We start from the raw sequence: 25,077 nt of genomic DNA on the forward strand, positions 1-25,077 counted from the left end.
TCCTCATAGCTAAGGGCATAATCTAGTCAAAACCTGAGATCAGGGTAGTCTGGCAGGACTGAGGCTGTCCTAAACAGTCACCCAACCAGCATTCATGCCTAAGGGAGGCCTAGAATCCACAATCTCTGTTCTCTCTCTCTATGTATGTATGTATGTTTTTTATTTTATGTCTTATTTAGCTTTTTCTTTCTTTCGTGGAGCTTCTATTTTAATTTTGGAAAAAGAGCGTTCTTAGAAAAGAGTTCAGGTGCCAATGTGACACGTGAAAGCGAGTGATCTCTGGATCTAAGGGATCAGAGGCCACATTTCCTTACGGGTGAGAAAAATGTCACTGCAAATGCAGCCAATTAAAGCCGAGGGGAACATAAAATTGAGTGGCTGCTACCCTGCTTGTCCACTCCATTCTCTTCAGGCGCTCCAGTAGTTACGATTCTTTGAAACAGCATCCTTTTGGAAAAGCCCGTTGCTGATTAACACAATCTTTAGAAGCAAGAGAGTTCCAGAAGAATCTCTGGAACTAAGGGAATGGGATAACTTTTATCAGGAAGTATCATTTCCCACTAGGTAAATGCTACCGTGATTGATTCTAGTCGCTAAGTTGTGCAGTGTGATATGAATGCACTGGTTTCTACTATCGGAAAATAATATATTTGTCAAGGTAGGGTCTTCCAAAGTAAGTAGATAAAATTCTGAATGTCAGTCATGTGGTTTTTAAGACAAAGCTGATTGAAAAAATAGCTGGCTAATTCCACATAATTATATGTATGTATGTATGTATGTATATGTATGCATATTATATATATATTACACACACATACACATACATACATACATACATACTAAATCTGTGAAATATTTCTGAAATCAAACCAAAGACAGTTCCATTGGAGACTAGTACACTGTATTTTCCATTTAGATATTTAATCAGCTGTAAGCTGCATCTCTTCAGGGCATCATATTGCCAGAGTAGTCCAAAAGACAGATGACAGTTATTTTGTAAGATGTCTACCAAATCTGCTTTTTCTCCACCAGAAGGCTAAGGTTAGACATTAAAAAGGGGAAACAGTAACTTCCGAGGGAAGTGTAAATTATATTAAAATGCGAGAGAAAACCATTTTTCCTACAAAGGTCCTATGGGTTATATTTAGCCAAGGAATCCTGGCTGGACTGTAGAAGATTTACTCAGCCAGAGAGGAAAAAAATCCCTCGCTCTTTTTTCAGGGGCTGTTTACTGATCCCAGGGTAACACACCAATAGTTGTGTTTGTGCAGCCACAACTTAGGAAATTGACACCAAGCCAAAACCGAACCAGCCAAATAAAAGGCAATGTTTTATCCAGAGAGGCCCGCCTTGGTTAGCCCAGTTTTAGCTCAGGGCAGCCTTTGGCCCTGATGCAAACCACCATTTAAAAAATAGTAATTTTTTTTAAAAAAAACTTAAAAACTTTGCGCTCTGCAAAAAGGGTCGAGAGGGTGGACGACCCAGTATGCTTTGCTAACCCAGCCACGGGCCAATTCACCAAGCCCAGCCGTGAAGCCCCCCCGCCCATCGTGGTTTAGGCAACAGACCATGGTTAGTTAAACTGTGGCTGAACCTAGCCACACCCACCCACACACACCCACGATTCTGGAGCCCATCAGGTCGGGCAGTGGCGCGAGGGGGTCCGGGGAGCCGGGCGGAGGCGACCTCCTTCCACCCACCTGCACCAAGACGCTGCCCAGCTCGACCCCCGACCCAGCTACCCCCGCCATGGCGGAACCTCCCACTCCGGAAAGGCGCCGAGAGTCACGTGACCTCGCCTCCTAGCAACGGGACGCGCGGCTCGGGCCTGGACCACGGGCCCGTATTAGGCGCGGGGGGTGGGAAAGAATGGCCGTAGCCGTGTGAAATGGACCCAGCTCCGCTTTCTGTTCGCGAAAGAAAAGAGTCGCGGAGGCGCCTTTGCTTTCGCATCGCAGTTCTTCGGGGATTGCGGATTTCTTAAGCCTCAACCGTTCGCTAACTTTGTTCGTTTCCGTCCCCCCCCCAGCGGTTGTTTAAAATGGTACGGGCCGGAAAGGGCGGGGCCTCCACCGGAAAGGGAAGCGCCGGGCCCTTCAAAGACCGCTGGCGTGCGCGATGGCCGTCCCGTGCACCTTGATCACCAGCTGCGCGGCGGGCTTCCCCGGGGAGGAGCTGGTGAAACGTGAGTCGGCTCGAGCCCCGACCGGGCTTTCCGGTCCCCGGAGCTCCTTTCCCGGCTCTGGCCCTTCCCCGTGGCGGGAGATGTCTCTCTCCCTCCAAGCCCCGACAGGCAAAGAGCCCCTGAACATGTGCAGAAGGCGCCCGGTGGCAGCGGCTGCTCTCGGCCAGCTGTGGAATAATCCCTCGGGAAGCCCCGTCAGGCCTGGACGGATCTGGATGAGCTCGGCAGGGCGGCAAAAGAGAGCCCGCAGGGGGAAGGGGCTGGCCTAGAAGCCAGGAGAGAGGGAGCGCTGGGCCTCCCTGCGGGGTGGAAGCTGGCTGGGGGACAGGCCAGTCCCTCTCCCGCTGCCCAGAGACAGTTGGGCCATGAGGTGACAGTGTACACACCCACACATGCATGCATATACAGTGTCAGCTCAAATATGTATGCATGCATGCATATGCATCTACCTAAAGCAACGTGTGTGTAATATATATGTGTATGTAGGTATGCACATATGTGTTTGTGTTTACACATACATATACACACACATGTATATGCATATATACAGTCAGCTCATATATATGCATGCATGCATATATCCCAGTTGCTTTGGGTAGATGGGCGGCATATGAATTTAATAAATAAAAGTTACATACACATGCACAGAGGACATATAGAAGAGATAAATTAATAGTAAAAGCTGTTTGTCTTTTACTATTCTGTAGTAACAAAATTTCATTTTAATGTGTGCCGGTTAGTGTACATTTAAAATGACATTAAAGTTATTGTAAAAGTCTTGCCCCTCCAGATTGTTAGGGGTCATTAGGACCATCCTAATGAAATGTTGAGCATGATTCCTCTTTTATGAATTTGCTTTTCTTTTCTTTTTTTTCCCTTTGGCTTTTTAGCCAGAAATAGATTCTTTCTCTTCCCCCTTTGGGTGGAAACCCAAAGGGAGGGAAGAGAAGGGATAGAGGAAGAACCTCCTTTTTGAGACCAGGAAGGAAGGCTGAGTTGGCCTTTGTGGGAAATGCATGCTGGGTTGGCTTCTGCTTCCTGCAGATCTTCCTCAAAAAGTTATTAGTCACTTTTTGTTCACTGATAAGGAAGCTGGATGAGCTTGGAACATTTTCAATGCCTTACTTAGATGGGATGTGTATACGTGTGATACATTTCACCTTTCAATCCTCTAGGAGGGGTCAGTGCAAGTTTCCTGTTTTCTTCTTCCTCATTCCTTAAAAACAAGATAAAAATAAATTTCCTTATTTTTATTGATTACAAATAAATCTGATGAACAAATGATTGTCAAAGAACAACAGTCCACTATTTTTGGATGTTCAATAGCTTTTGATATTGAAATTTCTTTTCATGTTTGGTTGAAATGTACTGTACTGTATTAATTTTTAGTTTTCACCTCCTTATTCTAATCCTGCCCTATTGAAATGTCAATGGGCACATGTTGTCATCTTAAACATAGCAGCCTTTCGGATATTTGAAGATAATTATCATGGTCACCCTTTCATTGCTTTTTCTCTACAAGCTAATCGTACCCTTGTCTCTCAGCCATTTTATATGGGATTTTATTTTCAAATACACCCAGTTGTGGTTACTATTGCTTGACACAATTCAGTTTGGCAGCATGGTTGATTAAGTGTCCCAGAACTTCCCATCTAGGCTGATTAGCACTGAACGGTTCTACCACTTTTGTGTTCTAGATAGTTTTTGTTGAATTCAAACTGAGATGCTGTTCGTCTTTTTAGTCAAAGTAGTAGACAGCTGGCTCAATGATTAATCTGTTGAATGGTTACATCTTCATTTTTTTTGTTTACCTTAAATGCATGAATGTCTGTATCTTGCTTCTCCCTGGTTTTAGTCAATCTTGCCAGCCCTCTGCCAGTCATTGGTTTGATAAAACCCCTCCATATTCGTATCCAAGCAAAGCACAGAACTCAGGACGAATGCTTATAATAGTTTGCTGGAGAGTCAGTGTGGTGTCACTCCTTTGTGCTCACTCGTTACAGTTGTGCAGTAATAGATCCATTAACATCCATGCATTCTCGGAGCTACAAGGTAGAAAGTCTTCCAAAATATGCTTAAACCGTTAATGAGTAATGAAACATGTTCTGGTATAACAAAACAGTGGCTTTTAATGATTACTGCATTTTCCCCTGGTTATTTATAAACAACTGCTTAATCTGCTCTGAACCTATATGGTTCCCCTTCTGTCTCAAGCTGCTATATCATTTGCACTCAGCTTACTTTACCAGACTACTTGAAGCTGTGGATGAAAGGAATAGATATTATTAGTTTTTTCATGGGGAAGATAAATTAGATTAAATCTCAGGAGAAGTGTGCTCTTGAAAGTCAGTGAATGAACATTCAGCGTTGGTGAAACTGAGAGCCCTTTTGGTGTTGTGGTAAAGGCACCAGCTACAAATTGTGAGTTTTGGCCCCACCTTAGGCAACACATCCACCTTGGATTTGCAACGGCAAATCACTTCTGAAATCTTGCCAAGAAAGCCGCAGAGACTAGACCAGGTAACACACACAATTGTGATACCGAAGTTGTGTGGCAGTTAAGACTTAAGATTTTAATCAGGGAAATCCTGGAGAAGTTCTCCTTTGACACTAGAACGTAACTGGCTGTTTTTTTAAACAGTCAGTTTTTTTCTCAAAAATCTTGCCAAAAAGCCACTTATCCAGGCAGTCTCTGATCTCTGAGAATCACAAACAATTAAACAGAAGGGGGAAAAAACAGATTTAGTTAATGTCATTTTATTTCCACACATTTCAGTGTTTTTTTATTTACTACTCTTCCTCTTTGAATAGTATGATTGCCTTAAAAAGAAATAGCGTAATGAATTTTGCATATATTTGCATATCATGTACTATGTTATTTTCCGAAACAAGCTAAACATTCCTGTGTACTGTATGGAGCAAGGATAGTGTCTGCTTGAATGACAGGTTTTCCTCTTTTTTTTTTGGCGGAAATCTCATAGAAAAAAACCATACAGATGCCATAGATATATAATTTTTATAGAATCCTCAGGTTGAAAGGGACTTTAGAGGTCTGTTAATCCTTTTCCAGTACAGCATCCCTTAGATTGTCCTGGACAAAAAGGCCGTCCAACTTTTTCTTGGAAACTTCTAGTGGAGATTCCACAACTCCAGAAGGCAGAATGACGTCCAACTGTTAAATAGCTCTCAAGTGAGGAAATTCCTCTTTATTTCCAGTGTATTTCCAGTTTCTGTCTCCCACTGTAACAATATTCCCCCCTTAACTCTTATCTTTGGGGACTGTGGGGAATAAATCCTTCTTCCCTATGACAATCCTCTAAATATTGGAAGGCGGAGATTATATCTCCCATAACCCCTTTTTTCCTTCTGGTTGAACATTGTTTTGTTAGTTTTTAACCATTTAGGTCATGTCTGATTCTTGGTGACTTTATAGGCAAGTGCTGTCCATGCTACCCTCTCAGGCACAGCTTCTTGCAGTTGCTGGATGTTCAACTTTGCATTAGATTTGATGGGATCAAGCCAGCCGGTTCTTTCTTTGCCCTGTCGTCTTGTTCCACTAGCCTCATTGCCTTCTGCAATGAATTTGCATGCATAACACAGTATCAGATGTAGTCTTATGATTAAACCTTCTAGGACGTCTCTGGTTTTATACCATTGAAGACCTCTCTGTTAGTTACTCTGGCTGCCCATGGTATACGCCGTCGTTTGCCCCAGCACCACAGTTCAAAGGCGCCAATTCTTCTTGGGTCAGTCTTCTAAATGTCCAACTCTCACAACCCATACATCATTATTGCTCTAACAGTGGAATGTACCCAGGTCCTTTTAACTGTTCTTCATAAGACTGAACTTCCGGGCCCTTCAACACTCTGTCCTGGTTCTCAACATCCTTCTTGCGCTGTCCTGACCAGAATTAGGCCCCATGTTTGGCTGCGGCCTGGTCAGCGCCGTGGAGAGCAGAACCAGCCCATTCCACGGTTTTGGTGTTAATCCTCCCTGTTTAATGCAACCTGAAGCTGGATTGGCACTTTGGGGCAGCTGTGGCACATTGCTTTGTACTTCTGCAGAAGGATTTGTGGTTCATTCCACCAGGTGGCTCTCCAGGCACACCAAGGCTGTGCTTGCAGACCGATGCCCGTGGAACCACGAGACTGGGATCGTCTCGAAAAGTACTAACTCTGTTCTCTAAACCACCTGGGCTCAGGACAAGGGAAGCTTATCAAAGAGAGATCCGACCGAGAACTAAGGAGACGTTTGCTGACAGTGAGAACAATTAATCCTTGGAATGGCTTGTCTCCAGAAGTCGTGAATGCTCCAACACTGAAGGTTTTCAAGAATAGATCGGAGAACCGTTTAACTGGGATGGTATAAGGCTCCTTGCCTTGAACTGGGGGTTTAGAACAGGGGTGTCCAACCTTGCAACTTTAAGACTTGTGGACTTCAACTCCCAGAATTCCTCAGCCAGCAAAGCTCTGTTATTCTGTTATTCTTTCAATGGCTAAGCCGACCGATCATAATTCAAGGATTACCAGTGTAGTAAGTGTGAATGAAGTTCATGTACACTGATATTAACAAAGGACACATCTATCTGGTCAGGTAAGGATGTGCGAGTGATGGAGAATTGATCCCTGGCACCCTCTTGTTGGTGAAGGAGATGGAGTGGCATTGCATGTGGTTAACTCTTGCACAACTCTGGGGTACCACTGGCAGCGTCTGACTGGAGATTCACCCTCTAACTTGGGTGTCAAACTCAATTTCATGAAGGGCTGCATCAGGACTGTGTTTGACCTCGGAGAGCCAGGTGGGCGTCGCTATGGGTGGGTGGGGCTGTGGCTATGGTGGGCGTGGCCAGCTCAATGTCACTCAGGTCCGGGAGTTGGGGGGGCACCTGTGGTGGCCAAGTGCTAAGGCAGGACTTCCCTGAGACCCTCCCTCACTCTCATAATCTCCCTTCCTTCCTTCCTTCCTTCCTTCCTTCCTTCCTTCCTTCCTTCCTTCCTTCCTTCCTCTTTTTCTCAATCTCTCTCTTTCCTTCCTTCCTTCTTTCCCACCCCTCCCATCTCTCCTTCTTTCCTTCCTTTCTCTCTTTCTTTCCTTCTTTCCTTCCTTAACAGATAATCAGAGTTGGAAGGGACCTTGTAAGTCATCTAGTCCAACCCCCCTGCCCAAGCAAGAGACCCTACACCATTTCTGACAGATGGCAGTCCAATCTCTTCTTGAAAGTCTCAACTGATGGTGCTCCCACAACTTCTGAGGGCAACTTCTGTTCCATGGGTTGATTGTTCTGTCAGAAAGTTTCCTCTTATTTCCAAGTTGAATCTCTCCTTGTTCACTTTCCATCCATTATTCCTTGTCTGGCCCATAGGAGCTTTTAGAAAATAGCTTGACCCCTTCCTCCTCTTCTGTCGCATACCCTCAAAATATTGGAAGGCTGCTATCCTTCCTTCCTTCCTTCCCTTCTTTTTCCTCCCTTCTTCCTTCTCTTTTCTTCCCCTCTTTCCTTATTTTTCCTTCCTTGCTCCCTTCTCATTTTTCCTTCTTGTTCTTTCTCTTTCCTCTTTCCCCTTTTTCCTCATCCGTCCCTTCTTGCACGCTCAAATGCAGAGGGGGAAAGCATTTCTCCTTTTGCTTTTAGTCTGCTTTGATAGCCCCCCGTCAGTGAAAACTGAGCTGGGTGGGGACTGCGCGCGACCCCAAAGCCCCTTTTCGGCTGCGACAGCCTCTTACAGTCCCCTGCCAGTGAAAATGGAGCAAGCCCCCCGTTCCCCCCAGTTCCGTTTCATGGGCAAAGGGCTGAAGGCGGCTGTCGCAGCTGAAAACAGGACATGGGGGTTGGGTGGGGTGGGGGCCGAGCTCCATTTTCCCTGCCAGAGGCACTGCGGGCCAAATCTCAGGCCTTGAGTTTTGACACCCCTGCTTCTAACTCAGCTTGGCTCTGAAGGAAAGTGTCAGGCTGAAGCAGCTGTTACCTTTTTCATCCGACACATCCTCTGCCTGGGATGGTGTGGGGTGGTATGCAGATACGGGGCCAGCTGTTTTGGTTGCTGCTGGGTGCGCTTGTCCTGGGGCATGATGGCACAGGATCGCGTCAGAGAGCTGGCCTGCGCTCCATGAAAACCCAAGCCATGGAAAGTTAGCTCGGGAGGCCTGTCGAACGGTTGCAGTTGCCACATGCATCAGCCGATTCTTCCTTTCCTTTCCTTTCCTTTCCTTTCCTTTCCTTTCCTTTCCTTTCCTTTCCTTTCCTTTCCTTTCCTTTCCTTTCCTTTCCTGTCCTGTCCTGTCCTGTCCTGTCCTGTCCTGTCCTGTCCTTTCCCTTTCCCTTTCCCTTTCCCTTTCCCTTTCTTTTCCCTGTCCTGTCCTGTCCTGTCCTGTCCTTTCCCTTTCCCTTTCCCTTTCCCTTTCCCTGTCCTGTCCTGTCCTGTCCTGTCCTTTCCTTTCCTTTCCTTTCCTTTCCTTTCCTTTCCTTTCCTTTCCTTTCCTTTCCTTTCCTTTCCTTTCCTTTCCTTTCCTTTCCTTTCCTTTCCTTTCCTTTCCTCTCCTCTCCTCTCCTCTCCTCTCCTCTCCACTCCTCTCCTCTTCCCCTTCCTCTCTTTTTCTCTGCCCCCTCCCAAACTTTGAACTTTGTGTATGCGAAACTGCAGGCCTACCCAAGAGTTGGAAATATCACAAATTAAAGCAGAGGTCTCCAAACTTGGCAACTTTAAGTCTTGTGGACTTCAGCTCCCAAAATTCAAGAAGTTGAAGTCCCCAAAGTTTTAAAAGTTGCCAAATTTGGGGTACCCTGAATTAAAGTGAGCCGTTCTCCCACGACATGACAGTTTCCCAGCCCACTATTTTCGTCGTTAGGGCGGGTTTGGGGACAGGGCTTTTGGGGGTGGGGGGGCTGGAACGCCAGCTCCGAAAATGAGTACCTTCTCCGAATCCAGATATGGAAAGCTGTCATTATCATGCGAGGGCTGGGCGAGGGTTGTAGGAAGAGGGTGCCCAGCCTCTGTGGGGGATTTCCTAAAGGCCGGTCATCCGAGCAAAATGGTTCCAAGATTCTGGATGACCTAACGGGTGTATTTTTACACCCTCGTGTGGGTTGCGAGGGGAAGCCTATTTATACTAACTGCTTAGCCAGCTGGGTCAAGTTTTCTCATGGGCAGCTGGTAAAAGTAGATGAAAGTAGGAACAGCATATTGTGAAGGGAGGGTGGAGGTGAAGACCCACCACAATTCTGCCCAGCCCATGTAGCGTTTCAAGGATCAACCTGAAAGCAGGACGGGGGATTCCCCACTCACCCACCCCCCGGTAATGAATCTCAAACCGTCCCCTGAGATAAGCACCCACCTTTCTTTTCTGTGAAGTGCTGCCAATAACAGAAGGGTCAATTGAACTAGAAAAAACCAACCGAAGTACAAAGAGCTTCAATAATAAATCTGAACCGAACGAATGACTTTGCTTCCTGCACAGGTTTCGTCATCTTTGCCTGTCCTTTATACCTTATGGGAGGGGCAATCGCCTCCTAGCCTAACTCCCCAGTTGCCCCTTTTGTTTCAGCTGCTCTTGCCTTCTGGCAGCTCTGCGCATACGTGCACTGGGAACAGGCTCCCGCTGCTCCTCTGCCTCACTGCTGCCAGACTCCGGAGGCTCCGGAGTCAGCACCCCACTCCCAGATGGCCCCGGCCCCATCTCTGTATCAGATGGAGGACCCTCATCTGAGTCCTCCCCAGACTCCCGGACTGGTCCCTGTTCTATCCAATTCCACTGCTGCCTGTACTGTCTGCCAGTGAACCACGACAGTCTCTTTGTTGTCTCTTGCAGGTATCACCGGTGAGGAAGAGCTTCCTGAGCACATTGCCGCGGAGAGCGGAGCCCGGTTTTACCCCTGGACGATAGACAATAAATATTACTCCGCTGCCGTCCATCTCTGCGTGGTGGCAAATGTATTTCAGGTGACTTCGGAAATTGCCGAGTCCATTCAGGCTTTCCTCATCTGCTTCGACAGCACCACAGTGAGTGTTGCCCTGCCGTTCGGGATGTAGGGTGGTGCAGCTTAGCCTAGCAGAATTGGAAGGGATCCAGTCCAACCCCCCCACCCCACCCCCCCGGCCCGGTGGACATTCTGGTTCAGAAACTAGGGTGGTTTTCTTCCATCTATGACCTGTGACGTTTGTGGAGCTGATGAACCTATTACAATTCTACTCTACCCCTCCACTTTCAAATCAATTCCTTCCCAGGGTTTGGAGAGTTGATTTCAACTGTTTTGCGGGGTGGGAAAATTCTGGAAGCCGAAATCCAGACCTCTGAAAGTTGCTGAGATTGAGAAATTCTGGTTTTATGTGAAAAGATAACGCATAAGAATACGTGATATTCTTCTAGGCTTTCTGAGAATTTATTGAGATTGGTAGGAGGTTATTGATGGTAGAACTTCCGCTGGTTACCACTAATTTGGCCTGGGTGATGTGAAGAGGGTGGGTGGTATGGTGGTTCGGGGCTTGGACTAGGAGCAAGAAGGCCCAAATTCTGGTCCCCTCTCAACCACAAACACCCCTTGGGTCACTTTGGGTCAGACTCCCTCAATCCAACCTACCTACCCCGTAACCTTGTTGCAGAGAAAAGTATAGGAGCAAAACAAAAAATTCCTTGGTTGATTAAGAGGGTTTAAGAGTCCTAATAGTTGATGGTTGCCCATTAGATGTCAAATTTGCAGATTTTAAGTGAAGTTCCAATTCCTCCTGTTCTCCAAACCAGCTTCCAACTGGGTCATTGCACCAGGTTCTAGTCCCCTCTCAGCCCACAGGCATCTTGGGTCATTTTTTTGGACCCAAATTTTAAGGTGGCCGATCTCCCTTGAAACTTTTCTGCTTTCTAAGATTTCCTTTTGATAAAGATTTGTGTAGAACCGAATATGCTTTTTTTGCTTGTAATACTCCATAAAGCCAGCTATCCATATCTCCTTTTACAGATATCAGGGCTGGATGCTGTCTCTCAGTGGCTTCCTCTGATAGAAGACTGGCTACCGGAAGTGATGATCTTGGTCTGTGACAGAGTCTCTGAAAATGGTAAGGCGACAAGGACAAACTCGGTTAGAGCGGGAAGCTTGGCAGAAGCAACAGAGGGAGCAGTCTGGCTTGGAAAGGCCCACTCTGGACAGATGGCTCACCTGCAGCCCTTCCCCAGAATCTTCCAAGCGTTTTCAGCCGTGCATCCCCTCCAGGGAGTTTCCTCCTGCCGGTACCCAGAGCGGTGGGAGCCCTTCCTGGGGGGGGGGAGCGGTGGGGAAACCCACGCCTTTCCTCTCTTCCTTGTAGGCATCAGCCGGCAGAAGGCCCAAGAGTGGTGCATCAAACACGGCTTTGAGTTGGTGGAGCTCAACCCAGAGGAGCTTCCGGATGAGGACGGTGAGATTTGGCCTTTGCCTCCTGCCCGCGGTGACTTTCAAGCGGTTTGGTTTCTTTGCGGCTCATTGGCAAGTTTCACCCCTGCCAGAAAAATGCCCGGCGTCTTCTCCCCCCACGCTGAATGAGCTGGGGTTGCTGCATCACAGGCAATCGGAGACGGTGGTTGGGGATGCATGCAGGGTTCTCCCCAGGGTGTGGTCGACAAAAGTCAAGCCGGCAGCCACAACGATGTGGTTTGCAATTCTTTAATTTTTTTTTTCCCCTGTGCCTAAGAAAGAGGCAGAGAATTTCTCACAATACGGTGGCCGCCAGCTCAGCTTTAAAAAAAGAAAAAGAAAAACCAGCCCTGGATGCGTTCCAGATCTTTTTTTTAAAATGCACATCTATACCATTCACCGCATTTAGCTCAGGAGTTGAGCTTTTCTTGACGTGGCTCTTTCTGACTTCCAAAACGGGGGAGATCTTCTTTGCAAGAGAGAGTGAGGATTGGGCAGAGGTCCAGATGTTGGAAGGGTGGCGGAAATGCTTTCATGCACTGCCCCCACCCCCCATCAGTCTCCTTAGAGAGAGGTGTGGGGGTGCTCCCGTTGCACCACAGAGCTTGGTCCTTCAAGACGCTGCCTTTCTGGCTCCTTAGCATCCTCCACACCGCCTCTGTGCAAATTGTGGTCACAGCACTTTCTCTTATAGGAGCTCCTGGATATGGGCAACCTTGCAAATCCGGATTTCGGTTCTGATGCATCTTTCTCAATTGCTTCTCTGTCTCTTTGTCTGTCATTACCCATCTGTATCTCTCTAATCTATATCATCTATCTGTAGCTATCCTCTTATCTATTTGATATGAGCCTCAGTAGTGCAAGCTCCTCCTACTGCAATTTAGCAGATCAACTCTCCCCAGGCTCAAGGTTGACTCAGCCTTCCCTCCTTCCGAGGTGGGTAAAATGAGGATCCAGATTGTTAGGGGCAAGAGGCTGACTCTGTAAACTGCTTAGAGAGGGCTGGAAAACACTGTAAAATGGTTATATAAGTCTAAGTGCTGTTGCTATTGATCTATATCATCTATCTGCCACAGAGAGGAAGGGGTCAAGCTATTTTCTAAAGCACCTGTAGGCCAGACAAGGAATCATGGATGGAAACTGAACAAGGAAAGATTTAACCTGGAAATAAGGAGAAACTTTCTGACCGTGAGAACCATCAACCCACGGAACAGAAGTTGCCTTCGGAAGTTGTGGGAGCTTCATCCCTGGAAGCTTTCAAGAAGAGATTGGACTGCCATCTGTCAGAAATGGTGTAGGGTCTCCCGCTTGGGTGGGGGGGTTGGACTAGATGACCTACAAGGTCCCTTCCAACTCTGGTTATCTGTTATCTATCTGGCTTATCTATCTATCTATCATCTATATCTAGTTATCTAGCTATCATCCATCCATCTATCCATGTCTCTGCCTGCCTGCCTGCCTGCCTGCCTGCCTGCCTGCCTCTCTATCTATCTATCTATCTATCTATCTATCTATCTATCTATCTATCTATCTATCTATCTATCTATCTATCTATCTATCTATCTATCTATCTATCCTGCCAACATATCCATCCATCCATCCATCCACCCACCCACCTCCCTAGCTCTGGGTGGCTTACAATATTTATATTGGTGCTTTTTCACAGGAAAAAAATGCTCGAAGGCCAAATTTTCATATTTAATGTTTGAATGTTTTGTACGTCTGCTTTTATGATGTTTAAGCCGCCCAGGGTCACTTGACCGTGAGGTGGGCGGTATGTAAATTTAATAAGAAAATAAACACATAAAGTTGGGGTAGCTGTCTGTGCCCTGGGGAGTCTGGGTTTGGTCTCTTGGCATCAAGGGCTGTAAAGAAAGAGGGGTTTTTTTTGTTTATTGCATTGGTGTGGCAAAATGCTGCAGTATTTCTTGAGCTATTTCCTGATAAATATTTGAGGGATTAGTCAAGAAATCTCTGACTACCTTAGTGGTAAACAACATCTTATTTTTTTTCCATCTTGGATTTAAACCAGGGGTCCCCAAGTCTTAAAGTTGCCTAGTTTGGAGACCTCTGTTTTAAACAGATAAGATGGCTTGTCATAAACTTAGGTCCAGTCCAGAAATGCATCCTTAGGCTCAGAAACATCCTGACATTTTGTTTTAGTTTTACACCTTTCACCCCCGAAGCTGGTTGGTATTTTTTAGGATTGTAACAAAAGAGTAACCTGTCCTGCTTAGTCATTTCTTATCAGAATTTGCCATTTTAAAATAGGCCAAGGCTTCATTCAACACTTTTATGGTGTAACGGGCATTCAAGGTGATATAACCACTTTTATTCCGTTGGTTGCATCGTCATTTTGATAGTTTCGTTTGAGTCATCCACCCGAGGCGAGGCTCTAAAGTGGCTCTTGAGTCCTTGCTGGTAATTTTCATCCTCAACTTAAGACGGAAGGAAGGAAGGGAGAGAGAGAGAGAGAGAAAAAAAAAAAAGGGCAATAGCAGTTAGACTTATATACTGCTTCTCAGTGCTTTTACAGCCCTCTAAGCGGTTTACTGAATCAGCCTCTTTCCCTCAACAATCTGGGTAGGAACAGCGGACAGGGAGTGGAAGTGGGGCTCCAGAGGTTGTGGAGGAGGCTGGGGAAGGGCAGAGGCCGGCTGGGCAGTCAGAGGAGGACCCAGGCCCATCCCCTATCCATCCTAGGGCACGCAAGGAAGAGAGGATAAGCGAGACATGTGATCTACTTAGGAGGAGAGGGCCTTGATCCTCTTCATGGGCTGCAGCTGTGACGAATAAGAGGACGGACTTGCGTACGGGCGAACGCTGGAAACAAAGCATAGAAATATCTCTAGTTTATGGTTCCTCTCTGAGTTTGCCATCCTTCCCCGTGTGTGTTCTGATATCTGTGGACGTCCTCCAGCCCTTATCTCGCCTGGCTTGTGTTGCTTTTTCCCTTCTTGTAACTGTTTGTGCGGGAGTTTTTTTTGTCTTCCATCAAGAATATCTGGAGCTTGGAAGCAAAGTGAAGGAATAAAAGGGGCTTCCCCTGTTTTCTGTGACTGTGTTCGATTTGTATCCCGCTCTGGGTCATCACACTCCTTCTCTTGATGGCGTTAAATTCAAATCAAGAACTGAGAACGACCTTGTTAAGAGGACAGTATCCAGGCCTTGTTTATCCTTCTCAGTTTCTGAATCCTCATTCTGGTTTCTGACGAGGAGAGCGGTCCAGGGGCCTAGGGGTGGAGCTCTCGCCTCACCCTCAGGAGGCAGAAGCAGATATTTCTCTCTCTGGGCACACTGAGAATATTATCTGCTGAGCAAAACTCCTCGTTGGCAACAGGGAGGGCATCTGGCCATTCCAACACTCTGCTTGCTCCATTCGGTTGCCCTGGCACCAGCCCTACAAGGGATTGTGGGGTGATTAAATGAACACGATTCTGTTTCTGACGAAGCCTTTGTAATAAGTCGTATTCCAACTCCGCTCTCCTCATTCCCCCCACCCCTTTAGATGATTTTCCAGAATCCACAGGAGTGAAACGAATCGTCCAAGCCTTGAACGCCAACGTCTGGTCAAACGTGGTGATGAAAAACGGTAGGCGGTTTTTCAGCTTTTAAAAATCAGCACCAATAATTTTCTGGCATGGGTGCGGAGCAATTTGTCCCAGAATGTCTGGCATCCTGGGAGGCAAGGCTGTGGGACTTTATTCCCCAGCACGGATCCCCGAGGAATGTCTGGGACGGAAGAGACCGCCATCACTTGCCCTCGACTGGGGGAGGGGGAGAGGGTTAGGGTGAGGGGCATCTCAGGGAATAACAGCAGGAAACAAACAGCCTGTTTTGCTGGAAGTTGCGTCTTCCCAGAAAGAAGAGTTCAACAACGGACTCCGTTGTCCAGAAAGGTGGCCTAAGTAACGTGAAGGTCTTGATCGATGGATTCTTGCAGCAGGTTGGACTCCTTGAATCAGAGAATAAGAGTTGGAAGGGACCTTGGAGGTCTTCTAGTCAATCCCCAAGATCCGGTCCGCGGCCCAGTGCCAGGCCGCAGCATGTTTGGAACCAGGTCACGGAAGCGGTGGACAAGCACGTGTGAAAGTAGTATGTGCACATGCGTGCGCAATGCCATCTCCTCTCCCCCCTCCCGATGCCCCTCCGCAGGCTCGCCAACCCAGAAAGGTTGGAGACCATTGTCCTAGTCCAGAGGTCCCCAAACTTGGCAACTTTAAGACTTGTGGACTTCAACTCCCAGAATTCCTCAGCCAGCTGACTGAGGAATTCTGGGAGTTGAAGTCCATAAGTCTTCAAAGTTGCCAAGTTTGGGGAGATAAACGGCTGTCCAATCTTTCCTTGAAACCTCCAGTGATGGTTGACCCTAAATGAATCTTCCAATTCTAGGATGCTCTTGTTAGTCCTGTTCACCTGTTTGTTGAAAGTCTCAAGGTGTTGCGGCACACCGGCAGCCTGTGCAGACGGCGCAGGTGGAATCGGACACTGGGGAAGAACGGGGACCAGTCCGGGAGTCTGGAGAGGACTCGGACGAGGGTCCTGAATCTGATACAGAGATGGGGCCATCTGGGAGTGGGGTGCTGACTCCGGAACTTTCAGAGTCTGGTAGCAGCAAGGCAGAGGAGCAGCAGGAGCCTGTTCCCAGTGCGCGTATGCGCAGAGCTGCCAGACGAGATGGGGCCAGTGGGGTGCTAACTCCGGAGCCTCAGCCCCAGGTGGGCAGCCTGTTTCCCTAGGCCAAAGCAAAGCCAGGGGGAGGCAGGGCAGGTGGCCTTCCCCTCCCCGCATCCTCTTCCCCGCAGCGGGAGTTTCAGCCGGCTTCAGCGGCCTCTTCTGCTTGGCAGGGCCTTCCGCACGAGGGAAAGTGGTGGCCCGCTGGCTTTTCAGGCAGTTTCCGTTGGGCAGAAATGTAACTAGTCACTGAGAAATTGGCTCCCGGCTGCTTCGGGGTTTTGGTCCTTGGTGCTCTCAGTTTGAGTCACCGGCAGACTTGGCTTCCTCTGCAGGTGGGAGGGGAAGCGGCCCCCCTCCTGCTAGAAACGGTCACGGTTTCCCCATCTGCCAAAGCTGAAAAGACACAACCGGGGAGACACTTTGGGGTGGATTTTGGCTTTGGGGGCTCGGGGGTCAAATCCATGCTTGTTGAGAAGAACCCTTTGGACCGCTGGTAACCGAAGCAGCAGAGGGTCTCTCCGTGAAATAAGTCCCATGGATTTGGTGCTCCTGTGGGGGCAAAGGGGCCGTTGCTCCCAGGTGCTTCTCTGAAAGGCCGGAGGGGAAAGGCCCGAGGGAGCCCGGCAATTGCTGCTGCTAGACTGGGGGTCCTCAACCCCCAGGGGTTCAAGAGAGCCCCTAGCTAAAATTCTAGCCCCCAAATCCCATTCCTGGCTGGCCCCGCCCACCCCACGCAGACCATTCTGGATGCAGGTAAGTGCAGGCCACGCCCGGAGGCTTGGAGGGCGAAAAACGGGCCTCCTGGAAATTCGGGAAGGCCGGAAACTGGGCCCGATTCCAGCTCCAAAAGAGCCTCCGGAGCCCAAGGAGCCCGTTTTCACCCCCGCGCGAAGGCTCAAGGAAAGCCTCCGGAGCCTGGGGAGGGTGAAAATGCGTCCTCCCTGCCATGGTGGAGGAGGCGGACTAGGCCACGCCCACCCTGGCCACGCCCACCCAGCCACCGGGCAGAGAACCCTTTGCTAAAATTGGGCCGTGGCCTGTTCAGAACCAGGCCAGGCAAGTGGCCAGCAAGGGTGCCCATGGCTTCATCTCCATTTGTGTGGTTGGTGGGTGCTTCCCACTATTTGGACCCCATTCCTTCCCCCTGGCCCACCAAGCTGGAAAGACTGGGGGCCGCTGTGCTAGATCACCTGCCTCTGGCTATATAGCCTACTCCTCAGGGACCAGCACGCTCACGCGGAGGCCGTATGGAAGCCCCTGAGCCACAACGGGAGCGTTGCCCCCACAGCATCCCGGTCGCTCGGCCTCTTGGCTTCTGACTGGGAATTTCTGAAGCCGCAGCCGGATGCCTTCCAGGCCAGGCCAGGGCTGGACGATGCCCTTGAAGGACCTTGCCTTCTGCTAACCGACCCTCCTTTCTTCCTTTTCAGAGGCGAGTCACAACTTCGGCCTTTTCCCAGCCTTCACAGGGGCAGGACGCAGGATCGGGTCAGACAAGAACGAAGCTCCAGAAGTAAACAACCGTTTTTAAAAATTCCTGGGTGGGATACGTCTCTCTCCTTGCGGCTTCCTCCTCGGCTGTTTTGCCTTTCTTCTTGGAGGCCCCTGATTTGACCCCGGGGTTGCTCCGTTTTAATTTACTGGGCAGGGCCCTTCATCATCAAACATTTTTTTTTTTTTTAAAGGAGGCCTGGAAATGTAATGTTCTCTACAATTAAAACATTAAGTCCCAGGGATCACCAGATTATGTGTTTGGTATCGTAATTGGACTTTACCTACATTTAAACACAGGTGTCCTTTTGACCTGGTTTGGCTCTCGTCGGCTCCGCGGAATTTGCCTCCTTGAGGCTGGCCCAGGTCAACCCGTACTTTGTGCCAATTTCCACGGGAGGGGGTTGAGTCTGATTCGACTTGTTTCCTTTCCCTCCAGTCCAACTCTTTGCCGGCAGAGAGGGCCCAGTCTGGGTTGGATCCGGAAGAAGCTCTGGTCCCTGCGGAGGGAACCCAGGGGGACCCCACTGCTGGTAAGAGCCTCTTTGCTAAGTAGGGCAAAGTGGAGAAAACAGGTCTGTTCCCTCCATCGCTTGTTTGCAAGACACTCTTTTGGCCCATCCAGCCTCCTCAATCAGGAAGACTCTCAGGGGTTGTCACGGGGGCTCTCTCCCTGTCCCAACCCACTGTTGTGGCCCGCCAGCGGCCAGCAGAACTGGCGCCGGATAGTGAGGAGGTTGGGGAAGAACATGGGCCAGTCCTGGAGTCTGGGGAAGGCTCTGTGTCGAAGGCAGAGATGGGGCCAGGGCCGTCTGACAGTTATCAGCTGCCTTCGGGGTCGGAGATCAGTGGGGCAGAAGAACAGCTGGAGCCTGTTCCCAGTGTGCACATGCGCAGAACTGCCAGGAGAAGGGAATAGTTAAGGAACAAGGGTCGGCTCGGGAGTAAAGACACAGGTGGACGGTGAATGGCCCCTCCCATAGGGAATAAAGAGGAGCAAAAGGGGAGTGGGGTTTGCAGGAGACAATTAGTTCATTTAATTAGGGTGAAGGTTTGTTCCTGACTCCTTGCCAAGTATTTTCTGCTACAGGCGGAGCTGGCGTCACGCCGATACGGCTTGCAATCTCGGGGCTCGGAGATTGCAGCCGATATCTTTGTCCCGGTCGGTCCAAACGGACCTAAACCGTCCCGTAGAGATAGTGATAGTGAAGGGCGCATCCTGTGGATCCCAGGGATATCGCAAAGTCCCAGGTTGATTCAGGAGAAGCCCCTTTTTACCAGCGGCGGAGAGATTGTAAATCACTCTTGAAAGACTGTTTGCCGGGCCTTTGCTGGATGTGAATGAGAGGAATTCACATTAGCCTAAATAAAAGGGGTTTTGTCGCGATGAGGAGCCTGCTTCCTGATTTTGGGAAGCCCAAGTCAGAACACCCGCCTCCTGCTCAGTCCGTCAATCTGGTCAGTGAGAGCGGGTCTGTGACAATTCGCCATGGCCAACTCACCATGGCTAACTTACCCCAACTAATTCGCTTCCGGACCATTCGCCACGACCATCTCATCACTGGACAACTCGCTGCGGGACGAGCATCACACTAATCCCGAAGAAATGGGTGCGATGAGTCGGCTGCGGTGAGTGGTCCCCTCCTCAGTGAGAGCTGCCTCTCTTTTGGGCTTCTCTGCAGATCCAGTGCTGGACACGGACATTCAAGAGCTCGCCAGCCTCACCGTGGGAGAAGGAGACATCGAGAACTTTGAGCGACTCTTCTCCAAGTTGAAGGAAATGAAAGGTAACCTTCCGCTTATTTCAGTGGTGGGATTCAAAAATGTTTACTACCATTTCTGTGGGCGTGGCTTGGTGGGCATGGCAGGGGAAGGATACTGCAAAATCCCCATTTTCACCCCACCCCACTAACCTGCTTTCCAGCTCCATTCTCCTGGGCAGGGCAACCAAAGGAGACCAGCTGGGACTCCATGGGAGGCAGAGAATAGATGGGGTTGGTAGGGCCAGTCAGAGGTGGGATTGGCCGGTTCTCCGAGCCACTTAAAATTTCTGCTACCAGTTCTCGAGAACCGGTCAGAACCGGCTGAATACCACCTCTGGCTTATTTCCCCAAACTCAGAAAACAACTCGGTTTTCTTGCAAATTTGCCAGGGCTGGCTTTCGGAGTGGAACAGCCAGGTAGCTCCCCTCAGTCTGACCCAGACCCACAAAGGAATGGAGGGAGGGGCTGGGGAGTGGGGGAGACAAAACGGATGCCGCGAAATGCCGTTTCCGAGCCGCAGAATCTAGGAAGCAGGAGGAAAGCAGCAGCCCAGCCCTATGCTCTGGAGCAGGGGTCTCCAACCTTGGCCCCTTGAAGACTTGCAGACTTCCAACGCCCCGAATTCCTCAGCCAGCTTTGGAAATCCAAAAAAGCCTTAAAACGGCCAAGGTTGGAGACCCCTCCTCTGGAGGCAGGAGCGGGCTGCTGGGGATTTGCAAATCTCACGCCTGGTTGGCTCCGCCCACCCTGCCCTGCCCCTCCCAGAAGCGTAGGGCCCGCGGGGAGGCCCAGGGTGGGCAAAACAGGGGGCCTCCTGGTAGTTTGGGAAGGCCAGAAATCGGCCTGTTTCTGGCTTCCAGAGAGCCTCCGGAACCTGTGGGGGACGTTTTCACCCTCCCGAAGGCCCGAGGAAAGCCTCCGGAGTCTGGGGAAGGTGAAAATACTCCCCCTCCATCCGGCTGTGGTGCCGGAGGCCGACTAGGCCACGCCCACCATGGCCACATCCACCCAGCAACCGGGCAGGGAACCCATTGCTAAATATTTCTTTTTAAAAAAATATACTTTATTGATTTTACAATTAAAACAGACCAACAACACACACATAAATGCAAGAGATAAAAAGAACACAAGAAGAAAAAAAAGAATAGAAAGAAAAAGATAGAAAACGATTGAAAACATGCTAAATTTTTTGAAGCCCACCCCTGTCCTGGAGGCCTGCTGTGCCGTGCAGGCCGGCCTCCAGTTTGCTCTGCCATGACGGGAGACAAGAAAGGAAAACAGGAAGTTGGGAATCCGTCCTCACCTAATTCAGGCAACTGATGTTCTTTGGGCATGCGACACAACCGTTTTTTCTGCCTCCCCAATTTATCCGCTGGAGTCAGAAATTGGTTGAGTTTCGGCACTACCATTTACTTCCCCTCCACTGCAGCCTTGGGGGGTGGGGTGGGGGTGTGTCTTTGCACGGGTTGAAAAACTGCGTCGAGAAGGAACTTTCTAGAATGTGTGATTGGAGGGGGGCACAGGAGTAGCTGAAGTTGCACCCGTCGGATCCTGCCGGCCCTCCGGCTGTTTCTGGCTTCTTTCAGGGCAGAAACACACGGCCAAGATCCTGTCTGTCCTTTTTTTTAATTTTGCGTTTTCATCTTTGCAAATAGCCTTTTCTTTTTCGTCTTCCTTTGCTCTAGATTTTTCTTTCCCTTTCGTTTTCCAGAAAAGGCCGCCATCCTGCCTCACGAACAACGAAAGCTGCATGCCGAAAAGGTAAGATTTGGGATTAGAACAGAAGTGGATATTCAGCCGGTTCTGACCGGTTCTGGAGAACCGGTAGCGGAAATTTTAAGTGGTTCGGAGAACCGGCCAATGCCGCCTCTGACCGGCCCCGCCAACCCCATATCTCTTCTCTGCCTCCCATTGAGTCCCAGCTGATCATCTGGGTCTCCTTGGGTTGCCCTGCACGGGAGAACGGAGCTGGAAAGCAGGCTAGTGGGGTGGGGAGGGAATGGAGATTTTGCAGTCACCTTCCCCTGCCACGCCCACCAAGCCACGCCCATGGAACTGGTAGTAAAAAAATTTGAATCCCACCCCTGGATTAAAAATACATTTTCTGAGCCCAAACCCAGCCAGATGCTGCTTACTAGCACCCTAGCATCTCACGGAGTCGCCTCTTCCCTTACGAGCTTCTCTCCCCAACCAAAATCAATATTTTTCATGCTCGGTTCTCTCCGTTGGGTCAAAATCTCTGTAATCACAGCAAACATCCGATCCAATATGCTTTATTTTATTTTATTTTTTAGTTTTGGGGGTTGTTTCTCCCAAGTTGCAGATCCCAGGATAGGAGCCAAGTGTCTACGGATGCCCTCCTGGCTTAAGTTGAGAGGTCTACTTGGGAGCTTTTAGGGCAGGGGTCTCCAACTTGTTTTCATGGAGGTCTGCATCAGGGTTGCGTTTTGACCTCAAGGGAGGCCGGGGGGGGAGGGAGGGAGGGACATGGCCTGGCCAGGCCAGGTTGGGCATGGCCCTCTGCCCGCAAAAATGGAGTTGGGGGGGCATGTATGGCCCCCTGGGACCCCCACAGCCTGTCCTGAGCTCCATTTTTCCTGGCAGAGGGGCTGCAGGAGCCCATCCTGGCTGAAAACGGAGCTTGGGATTGCTGCGCGCAGCCTTCCCGAGCTCCGTTTACATCGGCAGAGATACTACGAGCCGGTCCTTGGCTGTTTCCAGATCTAAGCACCCTCGGGGCAGCATCCGGGCCCGTGGGCCTTGAGTTTGACACCCTTTTTAGGGTGTTTGATCTCCCATAGGTGTGTGTGTGTGTATGGGGTGTGTGTAAGCCTCCAGGAGTTCTAGCCTGTTTGCTTTGACTCCTAGGTTGCCAAAGCCTTCTGGATGGCCATCAGAGGAGACCAGGATGAGATCGAAGGCTTGTCTTCCGACGAGGACAACTAAGGGACGGGGGTTTGCAGAACTGGAACGGGACTCCAGCTCTGCTGCCGCCCTGGTGTTGACAAGGCCTCGTTTTCTCTGCAGCCCTGGCAGAGACTTTGGGGGGGGGCGGGGAGGGTTGTCTCTTGAGACCTAGTTCGTTCTTGTTCTTCCGCACCGGAACGTCAGCTGCCTCCATGGTCTCCCTGCAGAACGCGGACCTTCGAGCGAACGGAACCCGTTCCCCACTAAAGGAGAACCTGCGACGGTATCTTGGCAGTGGCTGCTTTGTGGGCTCTATTGTCTTCATATATAAAAAAATCAAAAAACGACTGAAATCTGAAGGGGAATGTTGGTAGGAAGTTATCTGTTAGTTTCAGGGTCCTGATGTCCCTAGGGCAGAGTGCTCCAAATTTGGCCACTTGTAGACTTGAACTCCCAGAATTCCTCAGCCGGCGGAGCAGAGCTGCCTGGAGAATTCTGGGAGTTGAAGTCCACAAGTCTTCAAATGGCCCAGTTTGGGGGGGGGGGGACCCCTGGGTTAGCCCCCTTGGGAAATGAGGAGGAGAGCGGTGCCTGATAGATCCAGGGGAGAGAGGCGTTTGGTTAGGGGAATCATGCGAGCTGCCCCCTCCCTTTTAGACGAAAATGGGCTCGTCATAATAAGACGGAAAAGGGTTTCTTTTTTCTGCATTACAAAATGGTTCGCCGCTTGCATCGCTGCCCGTGTGTGCTGAGCTCCTCCTCGCTTTCCCCCACCTGTCTGGCTCCCTCCCTCCATAGTTCGTGGCAGATTGGCAGCTCCGACACCTTGTTAGCCTCCCCGCGTGATGCCTTCCTGGGTCAGCCGGAGGAGGAGCACAGTACACACGGGCAGCAATGCAAGTGGCGAACCATCTCGTAACACAGAAAAGGCAAAATCTTCTCTGTCTTATTATGAAGAGCCCATTTTCGTCTAAAAGGGGGGCAGCTCGCATGATTCCCCTAACCAAACGCCTCTCTCCCCTGGATCTATCAAGCACCACTCTCCTCATTTCCTAAGGGACTAACCCAGGGATCCCCAAACTGGGCCACTTGAAGACTTGTGGACTTCAACTCCCAGGATTCTCCAGCCCAACTCTCTTCTCCTGGCTGAGGAATTCTGGGAGTTGAAGTCCACAAGTCTTAAAAGTGGCCAAGGTTGGAGACCTCTGCCCTAGACTCTTAAAAGAGGAGAACCCGTCGAGAGAGGCTCAACTTCTCTTGGCTCATTTGGACATTACATTCTGGGTGTTTCTCTTAAACGCTGGCCGGCCAAGAGGAGACAGAGCTTGCATGCCGTCTACCCTGCCTGGAAGCAGAGTCTGAACCAGCACCAGGAGAAAAATCTGAACGTGGTCTCCTTTTCCCCACGGGGCCCGTAAGCGGCAACTCAGGCGGTGTGCAACTCTCCTTACTTGGAGGAGGCTGTCGCATCTCTGCCTTTGGAAACAACAAAGGGAGGGAAGCCCATCTGTCTGCAACCCCAGGGGGGGGGTTAGGATTCGAACTAGATTCCTTATGCCAGGAATCTCCAACATCCCGGGCCATGCAAGCGGCAGGCGAGCGCGCACGCACAGCCCCGCTTGCGAGTGGTGGGCGCTCACACTCCTCGTCCAAGTGCCGTTTGTCTATGCCGCTGGCACAAATGGAGGTGCGCGTGCTCATGCGCAGGCCTGCCACTCGTGGGGAACCATCCCCTCTCCTCCTTCCCTCCGGGCCACCGAGCCGGAAAGGTTTTGGGAACTTGCTGCCTTATGCAGAAGGAGACCCCCTCCGGGCCTGAAGCAGCACCCCCCAGGCAGATAAAGCACTTTACAGCAAGGGCCCTCAAACTTGGCAACTTTAAGACAAGTCTTCAAGTTGCTAAGTATGGAGACCTCTGCTTTAGAGTCTAGTTTAGTGATGGTGAACCTTTTTTGTTGTGGTGTGCGGAGAGCCCATGCCGGCACCCACCATGCATGCGTGCACAACATCCTCGCTCCCCCTTCACCTGCACTGTACATGTGCACGCCTCCCGGGTCATTTTCGGCCAGCTTGAGGCCATTTTTGCCCTCCCGGGGGCTTGAGGGCAGCCTTTGGAGGCCGAAAAACAGGGCCGTTTTGGCACTTCCAGTATTTCTGGAAGGCCCGTGTTTCAGCCTCCTGAGGCTTCCGGGGCTTCCCTCAAGTTCCTGGGAGGGTGAAAACGGCCTCAAGCAGGCCGAAAATCAGCTGGGAGGTGTGTGCATGCGCAGTGCAGGTAAGTTTGGCTGGGGCTCACATGCCCGCACAAATGGCTCTGTGTGCCACCTGTAGCACCCTCACAGGTCTAGTTACTTCCACTGTTAACGTCACCACGGCAGCCTCTTGGGATCCCATCGTCCTGTGCAGTTCTTCACCCCTCTTCGGCTGGGAGATGTGGCTACCCAGCTGCTCCACCCCAAGGGCTCGTGAGCCATTACGGGACGCGGCTCCCATCATCCACAGCCATTTGATCACTGGCTGGGTGGGAGACCAGCTGCTGCTGCTACTGTCAGAACTTGGAAATGGCCCTGTTGGGAAGGCGGCAGTGCAGTGGTCCAGCCACGGGGTGGGGCTGGGGAAACCTTTTGTTTGTTTGGTGTTGTGTTAGGATAAATAAAGTCTGCTCAAAACAC

At 50.0% G+C, this 25,077-nt stretch overlaps 2 protein-coding genes and 1 long non-coding RNA gene across 7 annotated transcripts in view; 2 read left to right on the top strand and 1 right to left on the bottom strand.

Annotated features, from left to right (window-relative positions):
• IQCH (IQ motif containing H) overlaps window positions 1–1,791 on the bottom strand; it is a 90,138-nt gene extending 88,347 nt beyond the window's left edge. For 4 of the 5 annotated variants that reach the window (XM_087941845.1, XM_087941844.1, XM_087941841.1 and 1 more), the window contains exon 1: window positions 1,701–1,785. In XM_087941845.1, the coding sequence (XP_087797971.1) occupies window positions 1,701–1,751 (51 nt within the window). In that variant the 5' untranslated portion in view covers window positions 1,752–1,785. Of the gene's footprint in view, window positions 1–1,700 lie in introns of all 5 variants that reach the window. The other variant, XM_087941843.1, reaches the window with a different exon arrangement.
• Window positions 1–25,077, top strand: part of LOC148124709 (uncharacterized) — a 529,533-nt gene that overhangs the window by 219,089 nt on the left and 285,367 nt on the right. The gene's annotated exons all lie outside the window — the stretch shown is intronic.
• AAGAB (alpha and gamma adaptin binding protein) lies at window positions 2,073–25,076 on the top strand. The gene is made up of 10 exons (XM_026709268.2): window positions 2,073–2,185; window positions 9,992–10,182; window positions 11,136–11,232; window positions 11,482–11,571; window positions 15,076–15,159; window positions 17,675–17,757; window positions 18,175–18,268; window positions 19,418–19,522; window positions 21,210–21,259; window positions 22,367–25,076. Exons 1-10 carry the CDS (start codon window positions 2,119–2,121, stop codon window positions 22,442–22,444), a joined length of 939 nt encoding a protein of 312 aa, XP_026565053.2. The 5' UTR covers window positions 2,073–2,118; the 3' UTR covers window positions 22,445–25,076.

This window comes from Pseudonaja textilis, chromosome 13 (assembly GCF_049901715.1).
Source record: "Pseudonaja textilis isolate UNSWEBS1 chromosome 13, rPseTex1.2, whole genome shotgun sequence".
NCBI lineage: Eukaryota > Metazoa > Chordata > Lepidosauria > Squamata > Elapidae > Pseudonaja > Pseudonaja textilis.